The sequence below is a fragment of the Dipodomys merriami genome, unplaced genomic scaffold (assembly GCF_024711535.1).
Source record: "Dipodomys merriami isolate MVZ:Mamm:240054 unplaced genomic scaffold, mDipMer1.0.p SCAF_7, whole genome shotgun sequence".
Taxonomy (NCBI): Eukaryota; Metazoa; Chordata; class Mammalia; order Rodentia; family Heteromyidae; genus Dipodomys; species Dipodomys merriami.
Window position 1 is genome coordinate 31571529 of NW_027206290.1, and position 20496 is coordinate 31592024.

General features: G+C 38.0%; 1 protein-coding gene across 1 annotated transcript in view; it reads left to right on the plus strand.

Annotated features, from left to right (window-relative positions):
* Gnai3 (G protein subunit alpha i3) overlaps window positions 1–20496 on the plus strand; it is a 50055-nt gene extending 29559 nt beyond the window's left edge. The window contains exons 5-9 of the mRNA XM_070006214.1: window positions 4429–4557; window positions 8523–8652; window positions 9018–9171; window positions 12257–12469; window positions 12559–20496. Of these exons, the coding sequence (XP_069862315.1) occupies window positions 4429–4557; window positions 8523–8652; window positions 9018–9171; window positions 12257–12447 (604 nt within the window). The 3' untranslated portion in view covers window positions 12448–12469; window positions 12559–20496. The remainder of the gene's footprint in view (window positions 1–4428; window positions 4558–8522; window positions 8653–9017; window positions 9172–12256; window positions 12470–12558) is intronic.

Here is a 20496-nt window from a genome sequence, read left to right on the forward strand (position 1 = left end):
CCTGGCTTTCAGTGTCCATTCTTAAGGAAATGTTTAAATATTAGAAACTCTGAGACATCTGTAGAAATCCTATATTGTCTCCATTTAGGATTATAGAGTCTGGTCACTTTATATAATTTGGAGGGAAAAAAGTTGGCTCTTGGAATGTAAACGTAGATTTTACACCACAAAATTAGGTGGATAATAGGCAAGGAAAGATATCTAGTTTTACTAGATGTCTCTTAACTAAGTTTCATTTACATAAAGTTGAGCACTGAAAACCAGCTAAAGGGAAAATTAAAATTGTGACATCCCTTTTATGTAGCCAACTATCTGTGCATGAGCTACTCTGTGGATTTCTCACTTAAACTTTTGCATAGATTACCAATTTGCGTAGAAAGTGAATACTAAGTCACAAAACAATGATGCATCTTTTTGTCAAGGAAATTCTCTTGAATGTTAGTGGAGAATTGGTAATTCATAAATCTGTTAAGCAGTTATCTGTGATCCCATTTTTACCCATATATATTTTTTGTTGTTGTTAATTTTTTGATCAGTTGTGGGGCTTGAACTCTGGGCTTGGGCGCTATCCCTCAGCTCTTCAGCTCAAGGTGAGCACTCTAGCACTTGAGCCACAGCGCCACTTCTGGTTTTCTAGTGGTTTCTTGGAGGTAAGAGTCTCATGGACTTTCCTGCCTGGGTTGGCTTTGAACCGTGATCCTCAGATCTCAGCCTCCTGTGTAGCTAGGGTTACAGCCATGAGCCACAGGTACCCAGCTTTTCATAAGTGTTTTTCAGAACTAGGTAATCACTTGTTATTTGTGTCTCTCTCTGTTCTAGATAAAAGCACTTTTAATCATGAAAGTATTTTGTTTATTTTTTTTTCTTTTTATGTTGGTACTGGGGCTTGAACTCGGGCAGAACAGGTCCCCTTCACTTTTTGCTCAAGATTGGCACTCCTATCACTTGAACCATAGCTCCACTTCTGGCTTTTTATTATTTATGTATATGATTAATTAGAGTTTCATTGACTTTTCTGCCCAGGTTGGCTTTGAACTACCATCCTTAGAGCTCAGTCTTCTGATAATGTTACACTATCCTACTTTCCCCATCTTCATTCTGTCCAAAATTGATAAAAGAAAGAATTAAAAATTTGGAGAGCTTACTGATCTTTCCATGGAAATAACTTTATGAGCAAATGTTTTAAAACAACGTTTTTCAGAATGTTTTTTGTCAGTTGTGGGCTTGAACTCAGGGAATGGGCACTGTCCCTAATCTTTTTTGCTCAAGACTAGCACGCTACCACATCTGGTTTTCTGGTGGCTAATGGGAGATAGGAGTCTGAGACTCTCTCCTGCCCAGGATGGCTTCCAACCAGCTAGGGTTTATAGGCATGAGCCACCAGCACCAAGCCTACAAAATGTTTTAAAACAAGGGTTTTCCAAACATTTCATGATTCTTGCTCACCTTAGTTGTTATATATTGATAGTTTATATAATTCTTCCAGTGGTCATCAAAGGTACATCTTAATTACTATTATTTCTTTATACATTGAGTAAGCTCTGAATCCTGAAGTCCATGTGACTTATAGAGTTGTTTCTGACTCCTTCCCCATAATTGTTCATCTCAGCTTGACTTCTTTTGTTTTTTTCTTTCTTTTCTTTCTTTTTTTTTTTTTTTTTTTTGTTTGTTTGTTTGCCAGTCATGGGGCTTGAACTCTGGGCCTAGGCACTGTCCTTGAACTCTTTTGCTCAAGGCTAGCACTCTGCCACTTGAGCCACAGCACCACTGTAGCCTTTTTTGTTTGTGTGGTACTGAGGAATTGAACCTAGGGCTTCATGCATACTAGGCAAACACTACTACTAAGCCATATTCCCAGCCTCAGTTTGACTTCTTAACATTAATTATGGTATTTGGTTTGATTCACTTAAATGAATGCCACTTGCACTTCAGGATTTTCTGCAGCCTAAAAACAGTGAAGAACTTAGGGTTTTTTGTTTGTGTTTGTATATTGTTAATTTTTTTTTTTAAGCCCAGGTCCAACTGTATTTAACCTAGACTGGCCTTGATCTCAGCACCCTGTTCTTTGTCTCCTAACTGCTGGGATTAAGAATGTAGCTCTAAAGCAATCATCTTTTTTTTTTTTTTTTTTGTCCATCGTGGGGCCTGAACTCTGGGCCTGGGCACTGTCCCTCAGCTCTTCAGCTCAAGGCTAACACCCTAACACTTGAACTACAGCGCCACTTCCGGCTTTTTCTGCTTATGTCCGTGCTGAGGAATCAAACCCAGGGCCTAATGCATGCAAGGCAAGCACTCCACCACTGAGCCACCTTCCCAGCCCCTAAAGCAATCATCTTTTATAGTGTTCTCCTCTCCGTCCCCCCCCCCCCCCCCCCGAACTGAGGACTGAACTCAGGGCCTTGTATTTGCCAGGTAAGTGCTCTTCCACTGATCTAAATCCCCAATTCTAAAGCAATCTTTTAATTACTCTGCTGAATAAATTTTTTGGTTTAGGTAAAAAGACAAAAAAAAAAAAAATAGGACTGGGGATATAGTTCAATGATAGAGCACTTGCTTAGCTTGCTGAATGCCCTGGCTTTGAACTCTGGCACTGCTAAAGGAAGAAAACATTAAAAACTTATAATCCGGGCTTAGGCACTATCCTTCAGTTCTTCAGCTCAAGGCTAGCACCCTACCACTTAACCACAGTGCCACTTCCTGCTTTTTCTGCTTATGTGCTGCTGAGGAATCAAACCCAGGTCCTTATGCATGCAAGGCAAGGACTCTACTACTGAGCCACCTTCCCAACCCTCCAATCTTATCTTGAATGAAGATAAGAAGTATCCTTCCTTTTCTTTCTTCCCTTCCTTTCCTCCTTTCCTTCCTCCCTTTCTTTTCTTCTCTTTTCATTTTTTTTCTTTTTTTTTTCTTTGTATTGGTCCTGGGGCTTGAATTTAGGGCTTATTGCCATCCCTGAGCTTTTGTGCTCTGCCGCTTGAGCCATAGACCCATTTCCAGCTTTTTTGCTGGTTAATTGGCGACAAGAGTCTTAGGGACTTTCCTGCCCAGGCTGACTTCAAACTTCAGTCTTAGTTTTCTAAGTAGCTAGAATTACAGGTGTGAGCCACCGGCACCCTGCTGCTGCTGCTGCTGCTGCTGCTGCTGCTGCTGCTGCTGCTGCTGCTGCTGCTGCTGCTGCTGCTGCTACTGCCGCTGCTGCCTCCTCCTCCTCCTCCTCCTCTTCCTCCTCCTCCTCCTCTTCCTCCTCCTCCTCCCTCCTCCCTCCTCCCTCCTCCCTCCTCCCTCCTCTTCGTCTTCTTCTTCACAAATTTTTGCTGTTTTTTCAGATTGGCCTCAGACTCAACAGCATAATCCTGCCTTCATTTTACTGAGTGTCAGGATAGACATGTTCCACAATGTCCTACTAGGAAATAGTGAATATGGTTCTTTTCTCCAATTCAGACGCCATATTCTAATGCTTTATCAAAGGGTTAAATACGCCAGTGACATGTTGAGTGAGCTTAAATGCCTGAATATTTAGCTTGTTTTTTCTCCTATATAGAATACAGTTGATTTCATATTAAATTATAAGAATTTTTCTTTGGTGTGTGTGCTGGTCCTTGTCCTGGGGTTTGAACTCAGAGTCTGAGTGTTGTCCCTGAGCTTTTGTACTCAAGGCTATAGCACTCTACGCTTGAGCTACAGCTGCACTTCTGGCTTTTGGTAGTTAATTGGAGATAAGAGTCTTATGAGCTTACCTGCTCAGGCTGGCTTCTAACTGCAATCTTCAGATCTCAACTTCCTGAGTAACTAGGATTATACTGGTACCTGTTTTTTTCTTTTTTTATGTTGTCATGCTGTTTGTGAGATTAAAGGTTTTGGGGGCAGTACTGGGTCGCATTCCTGCTAGGCTGACTCCTTACCACTTGAACCAGTCCTCCAGTCCTCTTTCTCTGTCTCTGTCTCTGTCTCTGTCTCTGTCTGTCTGTCTGTCTGTCTGTCTGTCTGTCTGTCTGTCTCTTTCTTTCTCTTTCTCTCTCTGCTGGTTCTCTTAGTTAGGGCCCAAGCTTAGCTTGAGCTGGCCCATCTAGTATAGAGATGCTTTAGATTTCAGCCTTTCGAGGAGCTGGCCATTGCAGGTATGAGCCATCAGCATCTGGCTCTACCATGTTTTGTTTTGTTTTGTTTTTTAGTTTTAGATTTGTCTTTAAGGAGTAATTCTGTAGAATTAAAACCACTTTTGTTAGTATATATAAAGCCTACTTTAATTGCTGTACTAGATTCACTTTTTTTCTCATGATATTCCATGATACTGAAGATACTGGTTTTGTTTTGCCACTTTAGTGACAGGTTCACAGTCTACTTTTGGCAGGGAACTAGTTTAATCTCTTGACTTGCTGTGCACGTAATTGGCTTCATCAGGTAAAAACAAATGTATATTTTATTTAGTTACCTAAATGATTTGGATAGAATATCCCAAACCAACTACATTCCAACTCAGCAAGATGTGCTTCGGACAAGAGTGAAGACCACAGGTATTGTGGAAACCCATTTCACCTTCAAAGAACTGTATTTCAAGTAAGTTACTAGCCTTTTTGCTGGATGTACCTAACACACGTATCTTTTCCTTTAGTTAGCATCTCTTAAAGTGAAAATTCTCTAGGCATTATTCTTTGGTTTAGAAACTTGTTATCATATTCATGAGCAATTATCTGAATATCTTAACTTTGAGCCCAGGCTTTTTATTCTTTTAATAGCATTGAATATTTTTGTTCATTTGGAGGGAATTAAATTCAAAATTTTGTTCTTTTCACCTGCTTTTTGTTAGATGCCAAAACAGGTATTAAATGTTTAGAAGGATAACAACAGAACAAAATCTGTTCTGCCTTTTTTTTTTTTTTATTAATAAGGGTTTGAACTCAGGACCTCAAGCTTGTTAGGAACAGTCTATACCTTGAGCTACGTCCAAAGCTCATTATTGCTTTACTTATTTTTCTGATAGAGTCTCACATTTTTGCCTAGGGCCAGTGATCCTCTTACCAATGTCTCATGCATAGCTGGGATACAGGTGTGTACCACCACAATCAGCTTACTTTTTGAGATGGGAGTCTCAATAATCTGTTTTCCCTGCCTAGCTTCAGGCCCTCATGTCAATCTCTGCCTCCTAAATTCCTGGGATTAAATTATTAAATTAGATTTTTCTTACTGGTAATACTCTTCCCTTCCCACCCCTCAGTTGTGGGGCTTGAACTCTGGGCCTGGGCACTGTCCCTGGGCCCTTTTGCTTAAGCACCACTTGAGCCACAGTGCCACTTCTGGCTTTTTCTGTATATGTGGTACTGAGGAATTGAACCCAGGGCTTTGTGCATGCTCATAAGCACTCTACCACTGAACAACATTCCTAGCCCCAGTAATAACTCTTTTCATTTTTGTTTCCATTTCCCTTTAAGTTTAATGAGGCACAGCTAGTATTGGCATGGGTTTTAGATTAACTAGTGCAAATATTTGCCCTGTTAAGTACTTAGTATAGTTCAGAAATGGAAAATGAACTTCAAGAATAGAGATATTTTAGAGTAGTCAAGTAACATGTCAACAGTGATTGTTTTAGACAAAAAAAAAAAAAAATCTAGCACTCTAAAAGAATTTTCTCATACCTCCGGTAATTCTAAATCAAGTTCTTGTTTTTCTGTGTTACTAGTCTTTTGTAAATACTAAAACTGTCTTTTTGGTTCTGATCTTCTGCTTTTATGACCTTTGAGTAAAATTCCTGCTTTGATATGATTACTTTTTAGTTACTTCATTATGTTTATGTGCAGAATGTGAAACTGAGCATTATTGCCACCAAAAGCAGCTAGGACATCTCAGATCCTCCCAATTTCTCTTTACTAAAAGCACCTAACCTACCCCAGTATTTGTGAAATCCACATGGGGTTTATATATTATTACTAAGTGCCTATATAAGTATTAAAATCTTAATATACCCAGCCAGTTTTGAAACATGGTATAGAATAAGATCAGTTGAAAATACATTTTTTAATTAATTAACTTACTTATTTTTGTGCCAGTCCTAGGGCTTGATCTCAGGGCCTGGAAGCTAACCCTGAGCTCAAGACCAGAGCCATAGCTCTACTAGAGCCATAGTTCTACTTCTGTTCTGGCTTTTTGCAGGTTAATCTGAGATAAGAATCACATGGAGGGCTGGGAAGGTGGCTCAGTGATAGAGCGCTTACCTTGTATGCCTGAGGCCCTCAGTTCGATTCCTCAGCACCACATAAGCAAAAAGAAAAAAGCTGGAAGTGGTGCTGTGGCTCAAGTGGTTAGAGTGCTAGCCTTGAGCTGAAGAGCTGAGGGACAGCGCCCAAGCCCAGAGTTCAGGCCCCATGACCGGACCCCCCCCCCCCAAAAAAAAAAAAAAAGAATCACATGGAATTTCCTGTGTGGTCTGGCTTTGAACTGTAATCCTAGATCTTAGCCTCCTGAGTAAGCTAGGATTGCAGGTGCCCAGCTCAGTTGAATACTTTTATAATAAATTGGCCTCTTTATATTTAGTAAGACTAGAAAAGCTTCATGGATTATCCTGTGCAATTGAGATAGTTCATTCTTTAGAATTGAGCTTTTTATAAAATGAATATATTATTAACTGTTTAGTGTGAGAAGTTTTTTTGTTGTTGATATTATCAAGGCAAAACATTAGTTAGGTAAATCCTAATCTTTTATGCCAGAACCAATGGTCAGATCAAAATATTTAAATGCCAACCCACTTTATTATCAGCATGGAGATATCTTGTATGAAGTACTATCACTTCTTCCTTTTCCTCTTCTCTCTAGGCAAAACCACTATCCATTTATTCAAACATTTATTGAGCATCTACCATATGCAAGGCATTGTGTAATTGCTTACTTGCCTCTCAGTTATGAGGTAATGTTTATAAAATGTTGATCTGATAGTATATGATACTGTAAATGTTAATATGTACTAAAAATTGGCCTTGGAACTTCGCAGTATTCTACCAGTTTTATGCTTTTAGAAGGAAATGGGAGTATGAACTAGAATTGTTGGTGTACTATTGTGTACCTTGAAAGACTAAACTGGTAAAATAAATGTGGTTAGCTTCCAGTAACTTATAAATATGACCCTGAATTAGGACCACTCTGTGATTGTTATTCAGGCTATATATTACTGAACTGTACAAGATCAACCCAGAGGAAAGATTTGGGTCATAAAGAGATGAGTGTCCATTTCAAAGATACATTAAGAAATCACCTATGATATCTTACTTCTCTCAATCTTTGGGAGAAAAAGTTCCTGGAATTTAGTGCCTTGGTTACTATCTTATAAACTGAAATCCAGAATAGTGGACTTTAACCTTTATAACCACCTTATTATCAAATAGAGATCTTAAGAGTAGCCATTTGACTGCATCCTCATCAGACCCAGTTTTATGAGACAGCAGTTCAGGTGTTCCATCATGTCAGGAGGTAGCTGAGGACACTGTTGACACAGTTGATCCTTTCCCTTTATGAAAACTCATCTAGAGTGCAGTATAAAGTAGATGAGCAACTGAGGCTTTCTTATTATTAAGTTCAAGTAAAACATGAAGTTGGGAAATACTGGGTAAGGAATTTCAGTTTTTTGTTTGTTTGGTTTTTGTTTTTTTGCCAGTCCTGGAGCTTGAACTCAGGGCCTGGGCGCAGTCCTTGAGCTTCTTTTGCTCAAGGCTAGCACTTTACCACTTGAGCCACATTGCTGCTTTCAGCTTTTTCTGAGGAGTTTATTGGAAATAAGTCTCACAAACTTCCTACCCAAGCTAGCTTCAAACCATGATCCTCAGATTTCAGCCTCCTGAGTAGGATTACAGGCATGAGCCACCAACATCCATCAAGAATTTTGTTTTTAAGATACTGAGTTCTTAAGAGTCCTACTATAAAATAATCTGGTTCTTTTTTTTTTTTTTAATTTAGAAGTTGTGAATTGAGAGGCATAGTGGGGCTGTGGCTAAGAATGTGCACATTGGAGTTAAGAGTGCATAGGCCCAGGTCCCTTGACCCCATTTCATAGTAGTATGCCTCTGGGCAACTTACCTGCACTTTAGTATCTTCATTTATGTAATGGGACTAATCATAGTACTACATATAGAAGGGTTATGAAGATAAAAGTTAATTATGTCTAAGGAAGTGTCTGGCACCATGGTAAACACTCAATAAATATTGGTTGTAATGATTGTGACGATCTTAAGCTATACTTGTATACTTGTATACTCAGCTCTTCATTTCTCCCCCTTTTTTTCCCCTTTCTTTAATCTACTTCAGTGCTTATTCTGTTGACATTTGACACAATTGATTAAAAGTTTCGATAGGGAGGAGACCTATCTAAAATGAGAATTTAGATCATTATAATTTTATCAGATAATTATGTGACTACATTTGATGTGCTCCTTTTTTATCTTTTCTAAATGAGCTTTTGAATATGTAGAAATGAGAAGTTCGTTAGGGAAAGGTATAAATGTAACTTCCCTGAATTTGTGCTTGCTTTCTTTACACAGGATGTTTGATGTAGGTGGCCAAAGATCAGAACGAAAAAAATGGATTCACTGTTTTGAAGGAGTAACAGCTATTATCTTCTGTGTAGCTCTCAGTGACTATGACCTTGTTCTGGCTGAGGATGAAGAAATGGTATGTTGCCTGTTATAACCAGGAAATGGCAAATAACTCCTAGGAAGATGGGGTACAAGCATTTTCTTGTTGAGCCAAAACTTAGTAATCTAGTGTTTCTCCCTGTCTGTGGGATTAGATATCCAGAATTGATTGTCCCCGCCTTATTCTTGAAGACCTGTGACAGCCATACTGCATCAGGATTAAGTCCTTTTGTCAGTTAACCCTTTCTCCTACCTCTCAACACCACCAGAATTATAAAAGTTGCCCTGTTAGTGCCTAATTGGTTGCTGTGAATGTCTTCACTGTTTTCAAATTGTTGTTTCTACTTTAATCTGTTTTTATTTTTTCTAGTGACCTGTCATCATCCTTTGTTTCTTTTTCAGAACCGAATGCATGAAAGCATGAAACTGTTTGACAGCATTTGTAACAACAAATGGTTTACAGATACTTCAATCATTCTCTTCCTAAACAAGAAAGACCTCTTTGAGGAAAAAATTAAAAGGAGTCCATTAACAATCTGTTATCCAGAATATACAGGTAAGGGGATCATGGAAGATTTTATTGGTACATATATTAGGCTAACCCTTCGGAGATGTTCATCCACAAGTGCTTTTTGTTTTGATGATTCATATATATCTTTATGTAGAGTGTTCGATGAAAGTAGTTCCATGTTAAGCCTATAATTAAGATCCATTAAGGTTATAGTGCTATTTCAGACATTCTTACCTGTTTATTTTAAATTCCTATCCTCATTTTTTTTTTTGGGGGGGGGGGTCCGGTTGTGGGGCCTGAACTCTGGGCCTGAGCGCTGTCCCTCAGCTCTTCAGCTCAAGGCTAGTGCTCTACCACTTGAGCCACAGCGCCACTTCCGGCTTTTATTCTTTTTGCTTATGTGGTGCTGAGGAATCGAACCCAGGGCCTCAGGCATGCAAGGCAAGCGCTCTACCACTGAGCCAACTTCCCAGCCCCCTATCCTCATTTTTGAGGATAAGGCTAAAAATTAAAAATTTGACATATGTTCAAGAAAATACAAAGATAAATGCAATTACTGTGTTCAGCAAATTGACATCTAATTACAGAGAGAAGCACACTCAAATAATTTGTGTGTGTGCCAGTCCTAGGGCTTGAACTCAGGGCATGATGCTGCCCTGAGCTATTTTGCTCAAGGCTAGCACTCTACCACATAAGCCACAGCTCCAGTTCTGGCTTTTTTGGTAATTAATTGGAGATGAGAGTCTTATGGGGCTTTCCTGTCTGGAATGGCATTGAACAGGATTCTTAGATCTCAGCCTCATAAATAGCTAGGATTATAGGCATGAACCACAGTACCATTCGTTAACAGTAGAGCTAAAGAAATAGTTAATGCTGATGGAGTCAGTGTAGTCTTTTTCCAGAGGAAATAGCAATTGAGAGAGCTATTAAAAGATGAATAAAAGCATTAGGCAAAATGAAAGCTTTTTTTTGGGGGGGGGGTCCGGTTATGGGGCCTGAACTCTGGGCCTGGGTGCTGTCCCTCAGCTCTTCAGCTTAAGGCTAGCGCTCTACCACTTGAGCCACAGCACCACTTCCGGATCTTTTTCTTTTTGCTTATGTGGTGCTGAGGAATCGAACCCAGGGCCTCAGGCATGCAAGGCAAGCGCTCTACCACTGAGCTACTTTCCCAGCCCAAAAGCATTTTAGATCAGAGAAAAGGCATTGATCATTACCAGAGGAGGGGACATGAGAAAATGAAGAATGATTACTTAATAGAAACACAGGATGTTTTTGTGGAATGTGGAAAAGTTTTGAAACTATAGGTTGATGGTTGTACGACATCATTCTGTGAAGTTGTACACTTTAAATGTATATGAAGTGAATTAACTTTGATGATTTAAATAAAAAGTCTTCATAGAGCCATTGATACTTAAATAGTAATGAAAATATCTTTAAGAACAAAGTACAGATGGTACATATAGTCCACCTGGACTATATATATTCTATATATATCTATATATATTCTCTCTCTATATATATAGAATATATTTTAAGACGTATATTCTAAGCCCCCTGTAGCCTCTGTTTTTTCTCAGGAAAGTTGAAACTAATCTGTTCAGAAGAGGTAATAACTGGATGAGTTTTATAGAAAGTAGCCAAGTTTTTTATAAAAGGAGAAAGATTAGTAAGACAAGTAAAAGGGTGACATTAATGTTGAAAGACCAGCTTTGAGTCTTCACATGAAGCCAAGACCTTTTGATATCATATTCATTTTGTTGTGAATTTCCACATCTGTTCTCCATTGTCTTCATTCTTAGGCATAAGTATTCTCACAATCCTGATTTTAGTAGATATCACTATCTGTTCATACCAGATAAAATTCAATTTTTGCTCACCTGCCCTCTTTAACCAACTTTAAACCTATTTTAGGCAACAAAGCTGTCTTTTGTTTTCTGAATACCTTGTTAATATTTCTTTTCTTAAATTGTTGTTATTTAGTCTTCTTTATATACTTAGTTGGTATGTTTATGCTTATCACTGAAAATAGCTTTTGGTTTTTCATTGTCTTTGTTGAGTTTCCCTGGCTTGCTGCCAGCTTCCAATGCTATTCTAAAGATTCCCTAGTTCCACAAGTTGATGAGTGATTGGGATAGCACCCAGACCAGGAATCCAAGCTCTGGGACCAGCACTAATAGCTCACACCTATAATCCTAGCTACTCAGGAGGCTGAGATCTGAGGATCAAGGTTTGAAACTAGCCTGGACAGGAAGTCCTGAGACTCTTATACACTACTCAAAAAAGCTGGAAGTAGAACTGTGGATCTAAGTGATAGAGCTCTAACCTTGAACAAACAAAGCTCAGGGACAATACCTAAGCCCCTAAGTTCAAGCCCCAGGATGGGGTGGGGGTAGGGGGCAGCTCTATTGAGATATAATTAACAAACCAAATAATTCACCTTTTCAAAGTATATAATTAAGTCCTTCTCCTTTTTTTGGAGTCAGTCATGGGGCTTGAACTCTGGGCCTGGGCTCTGTTCCTGAGCTCTTCAGTTCAAGGCTAGTGCTCTACCACTTGAGCTACAGCACCTCTTGCGGTTTTTTGGTGGTTAATTGGTGATAGGAATTTCATGGCTTTTGAAACTCGATCCTCAGATTTCAGCCTCCTGAGTAGCTAGGATTACAGGTGTGAGCCACCTGCGCCTGACAAGTCCTTCTCCTTTTACATATATTATTTGCCTTTGAATATTTCAGTTATTGTCTAAAGACTCTTAAGATAAAAACTGTGGAATGATTTTTGAAAAGAACAATGGTACCCTTATGAATTTCTTATTTCAAGATCACACCAAGGAGCACAGGCTCTCTTTGACCTCTAAACAATTGTTTTCTCTAGAAATGTACCTTCCTACTTTCCTAGTCTTCTTTTTATACTTACTAGACTTTTTCAGCTGAAACTTATTTTCCTTGATCTTTGTGTGTGATGATTTTATTTTAGTAACAGTAGAAGTCTGCTCTCATGAAGAATCTGTGATTATAGAAAACAATTCTGCCTATATTCTGTTGCATCACATTACCTCTCTTCATAAACAAATAGTAGTAGCTTGACTTAGTTGAGTTCAGGCAATGAAGTGATAATATTCTGTGTCTTTTAGGTTCTAATACATATGAAGAGGCAGCTGCTTACATACAGTGCCAGTTTGAAGATCTGAATAGAAGAAAAGACACCAAGGAGATCTACACTCACTTTACCTGTGCCACAGACACCAAAAATGTGCAGTTTGTTTTTGATGCTGTTACAGATGTCATCATTAAAAACAACCTAAAGGAATGTGGACTTTATTAAAAAGGGTGGATGCTAGTAAAAGGTAAAACTTCAGATAACTTAGTTACAGTGCTATAGTATTGTCTCCTGGCTTTGTAATTTTTTCTAATTAAAAATGTTGTTCTTTTTTAGTTACTACAGTGTGGAGTGTTGAGACCAGACATCTTTTGCTGTCTCTTGGGACAGCTGAAAGCATGACGGGACCAGGGAATGGCAGCAGCATGCAGAATCTTAGCACTCTTTAGCACAATCTTCTGTATTAGGGAACTTTTAAAATCACATGAGATGCTCAAGTCAGACATTGGAATTGGAACAACTTTAAAGTATGATTGGATCATCAAGACATCACTTGGATTTTGTAATCACAAATGTTTAGGGCATATATGAAGTTGAGGTGCTGCATTCCAGAACTTAAATATGTAGCTTACTTTATTTTCTTTAACAAATCACTGGTATTTCATTTCTAAAGTTTTTTTCTCATCCAGAGAAGAATAACTCTACTAAACCTTACTTCTTTGTTTGCAAAAGAATCTTTATTAAAATACAAAGAATCTTAACTATGCACATTATGTGACCAGATCATCTTGAAAATACTCCTCTTAGTAGGAACTCTTTGTTTTTAACTCTTGGTGTAGTCAAGATAGAATATTTCCACAATTCTTAAAATTCCCAGTTATTAGGGCTATAAATACAGCTTTTTTGGATTAAATTTGTTACTATCCTATTCAGAGTACCATGATGGTTTCTAAACAGTATTGACACTGGAAAGTTCTGCAATAAGATTCTAGCTCTCTAAGCTTCCAGTGGAAGATTAACTTTGTTTATGCTATTTACCAAATTATTAGGTGAATGCTAATGTATGATAAAGTCAGCTTCTTGGTTACAGATACATCCAGGGCAGCTGTTGATTAGAAATGCAGTTTGCTAAATTCCAAACAGAACCAGTGACTTTGCTGCTACTTATCTTTTAAATAGACCACATTGACTCTTGCTTGTTTGTCTCAATCATAGGGAGTTTTGTACAGGGTGCCTGCAACTTATTTTCCATCTTCATGACCTTTTTCATGGGGAGACATCTAAAATATATTAACAGTGCATGCTTTTACTTTGTAAATGTGGTGCCAAATCCCTGTTTGCCATTGTTTTTAATGTAGTGATGTTAACTGTAGTAGTAATCTGTAGTCAGTACATTCTTTTACCAAAACTTGCATTTGGGGACTTTTTTCCACTTTGGCATGTACAGATTTTAATCTGTTATACTTGGCAGCAGTATTAAAGTGGTGAGTAAAGAGTCCAGGATTGTTCCTGTTTGTAACCAGTCCTTTCTGGAAATACCGTCTTCTGTTTCTTATTGCCCCCACTCAGAGTGCTTTGGCCTCTTAAGAATGGGTTCAAGTAGAAAGGTGTTCTGAAAGTCTAGGGAAGCCTTGGTGTAATAGGATTGAAGCTTGACCTGGGGCTGATGGTTTTATTTTTTTCTCTGTGTCCAAGTGACATTCAGTCAAAATCCATCTTCCAGATTTACATTTTGCCTATGTGAAGATCTATATTCACCTTAGCCTGTAGGTCTTTTGTGCAGTATGAAACAAACGTCATTAAATATTGAGTGAACCATTGGGAGAAAGTGAATGCAGAGAGTACACTTTGAGCATGCTGTATCAGTAGCTTGAGCAGTGCCTTTAGGGTCCAATCTTTTTGGATTGGGATTTTTATATATATGATCCTCTACTTGTTAAGAAAAAAGATAAATGGTCATCAGAAGTAAGCCACAGCAATCCAATGCCTTTGTTGATACTTTTTAAAGTTCTTATTCTTTTTGGAAAATCATTACTGTGTAGATGGTGTAACTGTATTATATCTAACTTTTTTTTTTTCTTCCCATTACTAGGGTTTAAACTTAGGGTCTCATGCTTGCTAGGCCACACCTATCATTGAGCCATGTATCAGTCAAAATTTTCTTTAGGGGTAGGAAAACTGGATTTGAAAGAATGAAAATTACAGCTTTGATCAGTGTTTGACTTAATGCCCACAATGTAATTAAGAGTTGATACATAGTACTCATTTTGAATACATCTTTTCCTTATATTCTTTAATATAGCATCATCTGGAAATGACAGTTGGTGAAATACCATTTTTCATAATTTTTCTGTCCTCTGGGTTTAATGGGGTGATATTGGTAATATAAAATAATAGATAAAGTTAATTTTACTTTACAATGGGTTTCATTTGCATATGCTTATTCAATGTGTTTTGGGAGTTTCGTTTTGTCTTTGGATGGTTTTTTTAGGTTATTTTGTGCTGGTCCTGTGAGCTGAACTCAGGGCCTGGATCATTGTCCCTGAGCTTTTTTGCTAAAGGCTAGTGCTCTACAACTTGAGCCACAGCTCCACTTTTGCCTTTTTTGGTGGTTAATCAGAAATAAGAGCCTCACAAGTTTTCCTGCCAGAGCTGGCTTTGGCCCTCAATCCTCAGATCTCAGCCTCCTGAGTAGCTAGGATTACTGGGATGAGCCTGTAATAATAATAAAGCACCCAGCTCAATATGTTGGGTTTTTTTAAGCCATTCTATTTAATGAACAATAGTAGTTCCCACTTTTTCATGAAGATCACCCTTATCTAAATACACATGTCTTTCAGATATAGGGATGCATGCAGTTTTAAGTTTAAAAAATGGTTGATGTCCTAATCACCTGAACCTGTTCAAGGAGATTGATTCTTGGCTGGCAAGCTGGTAATCTATTATTAAAAAATAGAAATTGAATCAGATCAGCTAGGCTTTCAAAGTCACTAATTTCAATTTTAAAATAAAAACCTTTTCTCATAGCAAAGCCAGAATGTGAGAATGAAACCTCAAACCTCTTGGTCTAGAGGAATAAAAAAGTGATAGTTGCAGTATATTTTCTCTGGAGAATGCTGGAAATTGGTGATAGATAATGTTTTTTAATTTAGGTGGCTAGACCTTTGGACCATCTAAGTCAGCACCACTAAGAAAATTAAAGTTTAATGAACAAAGAACAGTAAATAGACACTTATCAGGAAAGATTGCAACAAATAGCTTTATTTTGTAGATATTTTTGTACATTTCCTCTTGATGCACTTGGGTGAAAAACCTGAGAAAACCTTGGGTGAATAGGAGGCATTCTCCTTAATGGACAAGCTTCCCTAACTTCATGAGTTCAACCTTGTAATGGTGTGAAAATCCAAAAAGATCATTGTAGTTATTTATAGGTGATGTTGAAGTGATATTTTTCCTCTTGAAATTTCAATTCTAAATCAGCAGATCAGTATTTCATTATTTTCACTATGGATGCTATTTTTCTCAATATTCTAGTCGTAGAATAAGTAACCCAAACATTTTTTGGTATTTTCTGGTTTGGATTGTTTTAAATTCTCTTATTGCTCTACTTGTTATTTGTACATTTGAGATTATTTTTAGACTAAAGTAACTTGCTGGCTTTTCTAATTCATTCAGTAGCCCTCTATATTCTTATATCCTGCCTCCTGTTTTCTGCTTTGTAGCTGTAACTTAGTTAACTTCATATGTGTGTGTTTTTGCTTACCATTTATGACACAGTTGCAGAATTTCCTGTTGCAGAACTCCTTGCTGTATTTCAGTTACATTAAGGTAAACTTAGTCCCTAATTCCAATTAGAAACTTAGCTTTGATTCCCCCCTCCCCCTTCCAGATATTGAAAAAAAAAAAAAAAACCAGCAGCCAAAAATAAATAGTCTTCTAATCAAAACAAAATGAGCATCTAATATCCTTCAGTGTTACTCCTGTGGAATCATTCCATTTCATATGTATATAGACTTTTTTTTTTTTTTAGTTCATTTTAGCTTGTCTGTACTGCCAGGTAATTGTTGTGTTCTTCTCAGCCAGAAATCTGACCTGACCGGCTCAGCTCTCTATATAACTTTATGACCATCATGTTCTGTTACATTGCTCTAACAAGAGCAAAGCAGGTTGTATCTAGAGGCTTGACACTGAAATTTGGTTTTACTGTTGATTATTAGGGAGTAAAAGGAAGGTTTTTCTGCATGCAAGGGAGTTAACTTCCAAGATGGTTATAATCTCTTTTTTCCTTTATCTTTAGCTATAAAATGCCTCTCCCACCCACTGACCCAATTTTGTCATGACCTTTCATGGATTATTTCTGCTGAGTACAACATACCTCAGAACAAGTCAGGGCAGGACAGTATGGTGTGTTTTGTTTTTCTTTTTCTTTTTTTCAAGTACCAAGGTTTGAACTCAGGGTCTTGTATTTCCTTGCCCAGCTTGTACTCTGCCATTTGAATTACATCTTCAGTCTGACCATTCTCTGGTTATTTCAGAAATGGAATGTCAAAGATTGTGGGCTAGTCTCAACCAGTGACTCTTCAGATCTCAGCCTCCAGGATTATAGGCATGAACCACTAGTGCCCAGATATATATGGGGGGGCAGGGGTTGTTTCTTTGCTTTTGTTTTTTATTTCTGACACTATGCCAGGCCTGAGCCTGTCATGACTCAGTCTTTGTAGAAATCCGAAGTAATAAGGAATGTGTATAACATCAGATACCTAGGGTGTGCAGTTGACTTAAACAGATTCTGAACTCCATTAAACTAAAATACTGAAGTCAGGTCCAGGGAATGTATATTTTAAAATAAATTGATCCAGTTATTTTGATGCAGCCACTCTGGACCAATTTTGAAGAAACTGAATATAAATGAACATTAAATAACTACAGTATTGCACTGGTGGCTTACATCTATACTCTTAGCTGCTCAGGAGGCTGAAATCTCAGAATCATGGATAGGAGCCAGACAAATCTAAGAGACTTGTATCCGCTTACCAGCAAAAAGCCAGAAGCGGAGGCATTTTTGAAGTGGTAGAATGCTAGTTGTGAGTGAAAAAGCCGAGCAAGGCACAAGGCCCAGAGTTCAAACCTAGTACTGGACAGGGGGGAAAAAATCAACAAATTAGTTACTTTTTGTTAAAAAAAAAAAAATAAAGACTTCTTACACAGGTCTTAAAGTGCCTTCTACTTAAAAAAAAAAAAAGTACAAGAACTGTTTGGTCAAAAAGCATTCCTGTGTTTTATATATAGACTGTCTAGTTTTTAATATAAAATCAAGACAAGAAATTTGGGATATACAAACATATAATTCATTTGTGGAATTTATGCAGTGAAAATTGAAAGATAGGCACATTAAATTACTGATTTGAAAAAAGTTTTGTGATCAAGTTCCTATATGTGATCATCTTCATGTTCTAGTTGGTGAGTAAAGCAGAAGTGCCTAGCTCTCACATATTGAGGGGTCAAATGGGAGTCTGCCCAGTGCTAGTGTTTTCTTTTCCCAGAATGTTGTGAGAATCACAAGGTAAAAATAATAAGACATTAGAAGTATTAATACATTGCTAGGTACCCTACTGTTTCAGTGTATTCATCCTCAGTATAAGGTCTTTGACAGCTGGAATATTAAATTCTGTAAATAACCTGGTTTATCTTCTGTCCTCTACCTACTCTTACCCCACCTCAGTGTTTTTTATATTATCCAGACATTTTAACTAAAAAGCTTATTTTATATGTAAGAGATTCCCAGTAGACATGACTCAAGAAATTGCCAGTTCTTTCCGTTTTTGTCCTTGGACATGCAGGAGAAAGGACTTGAGACCATTGAGAATCATATAGGGTTGAGAATACTAGGTTCTGATTTTTTTCCCCCTGCTTCCACTAGCCACAAAATTTTATACAAATCTCTTTCAGTTTGTAATCATGCATTATGTACAGATGGACTAGGCATTTCTTCTAGGAATAATAGTCTCTGGTTCTGGTCGAATATTCTTCTTGCTACGTGGTATCTACAGCAGCACAAACAAGTGTATTCTCATTGTAGCTGGCAGCTTTCTTGCAACCTCACCTTCCCTGTATTAATTTTGAGGACATGAAATGAAGTTGATGTATAAATTGTTCTAAAGTTTATGAAGCAGGGTGAAAAGGTCTTTGCTTTTAACATTTCAGTAATTCTTTATTTCTATAAATACTGGTACTTTTTCATAGCCAGAAGGCAAGAAAGTTCCCTTCCACAGTCTCCAATAGGCTTGTCTTAACCTCACAGAAATGTCTCCACACTTTTACCAAGCAGGACCACCAGAGGCTCTGGCACACTTGCAGTCCATGGCCCAACACCGAAGCCCTGCTGGAATCTGTGCTCCGGGGGCTGTGCCGGGTAGAGAGGGCAGTGGGAGGTAAGAGCTCTTCACCCTTCACCACCTTCTCCACCCAGCATGGCCAGCACACTTTGGTCTACGGCATATCTCCAAGTAGAGAGTGGGGTTTGAATGCTGTTGTCTCACCTGGGGGAAGGGGGGGATGATCTGGATATTTGGGGGATGATCTGGATATTTATTATCAAAGTAGGAACTGTTACAAGTAAATGTGTCTTTTATATTACTGTTAAGACAATTATTGTACTGCTTTTATTCGTTCTTTTATCTGCAAAAGTATGAGTACATTTATTTTTTTTATTGTGGTAAAATATAACACAATTTAAAGTATATAGTCCAGTGGCATCAAGTACCTTCCCATTGTAGAACTATCATCACTGTCCATCTCCAGAACTTATTTTCAACCTCCTGATTTCAAATTCCTGTTTCCCCTCTTTCCCTTCTCCAGCCCCTAGTACCTATCATTCTACTTTCTGGTTAATGACTATTTAAGATACCTCATATAACATGGAGTCAAACAGTATTTGCCCTTTTGTTCCGCCCATACTGTGTTATGTTAAAACAAAACTGCATTCACTTTATTGTGGTTATTGTTTACTTGCACTTTATACAAAAGTATATTATGGGGGCTGGGGAGGTGGCTCAGTGGTAGAGCGCTTGCCTTGCATACATGAGACCCTGGGTTCAATTCCTCAGCACCACATAAGGAAAAAGAAAAAAGCCGGAAGTGGTGCTGTGGCTCAAGTGGTAGAGTGCTAGCCTTGAGCTGAAGAGCTGGGAGACAGCGCCCAGGCCCAGAGTTTAGGCCCCACGACCGGACCCAAAAACAGAAAACAAAAAAAAACAACAACAAAAGTATATTATGGTCTCTGCCCACTTAGGGATATGAACAGGAATTTATGCCTTCCACAAACAGACTTAAATTATATAGGATTTTTGGCACTTCATTATAATTTCACGTATTATTTGGAGACCTATTTATCTTTGTTTGCCTCTGATTTTGTTAAGTATCCATTATTTCGAGATGGCTGAAACAATAATTTGGGACTGAATTGCTTAGAATAGGAAACTGGCTTTGATGATGTAATCTATGGTGGGCAATTAGTGTAATCCGAAGGGTCATGGATGCCTTAGGTTCAGAAGAGCTGTTTTGGAGTTCCAGATCAGCTATTTCCTAGCACTCTGATCTTGAAGAGAATATATTTCCCTGGGACTTACTCCGTTTGCCCTCCATAAATTGCTAGGGATGAACCTGGAATATTTTTACATTCTTCCGACTTAAGTATTTTAAGAATTAAGATTGCAGTGCAACAAAACAGTATTGCATGCCTGTTTCTGATCTTATTACCAAAATAATTCATGATGGCTTATCAAGATAAAATTCAATAGTATTGAATAAACTTAAGTTTTAAATGAAGCAAAAGAAGACAAAGACAGTAGGCTATGTGGCATAGATTTGGTTTTAAGCTTTCTTATGGCCATTTTATATAATAAAGAACTTTTATACACAAAGTTTCCATGAGATAAAAATAAGCCATTTGTGTAGATGCACCAAGTGTATTTTTCTCTAGCCCTAAACAGTATGAAGTTTGGGAACAATCTCTGGGCCTGGGAATTAAGTTGGGGTAAGTACTAATGGCTTTGTTGGAAGCTTAGGAAGAAGAGCATTAAGAAAGTTGTCTTATTTGGAGGAGATCCCTATCCAGGCCATGGGTTTCAGAAAATTGTTTTGACTTGGTTCTAAGATACAGGTGAGTGGCCCCAAGAAGTAGTATACTTAGACTTGCCAGAAGTGTTTTAACTTGAAAACATTCTAAGATAAATGTAACCAGATCTATCCTCAATAAAAAACAGCTGTGGAACA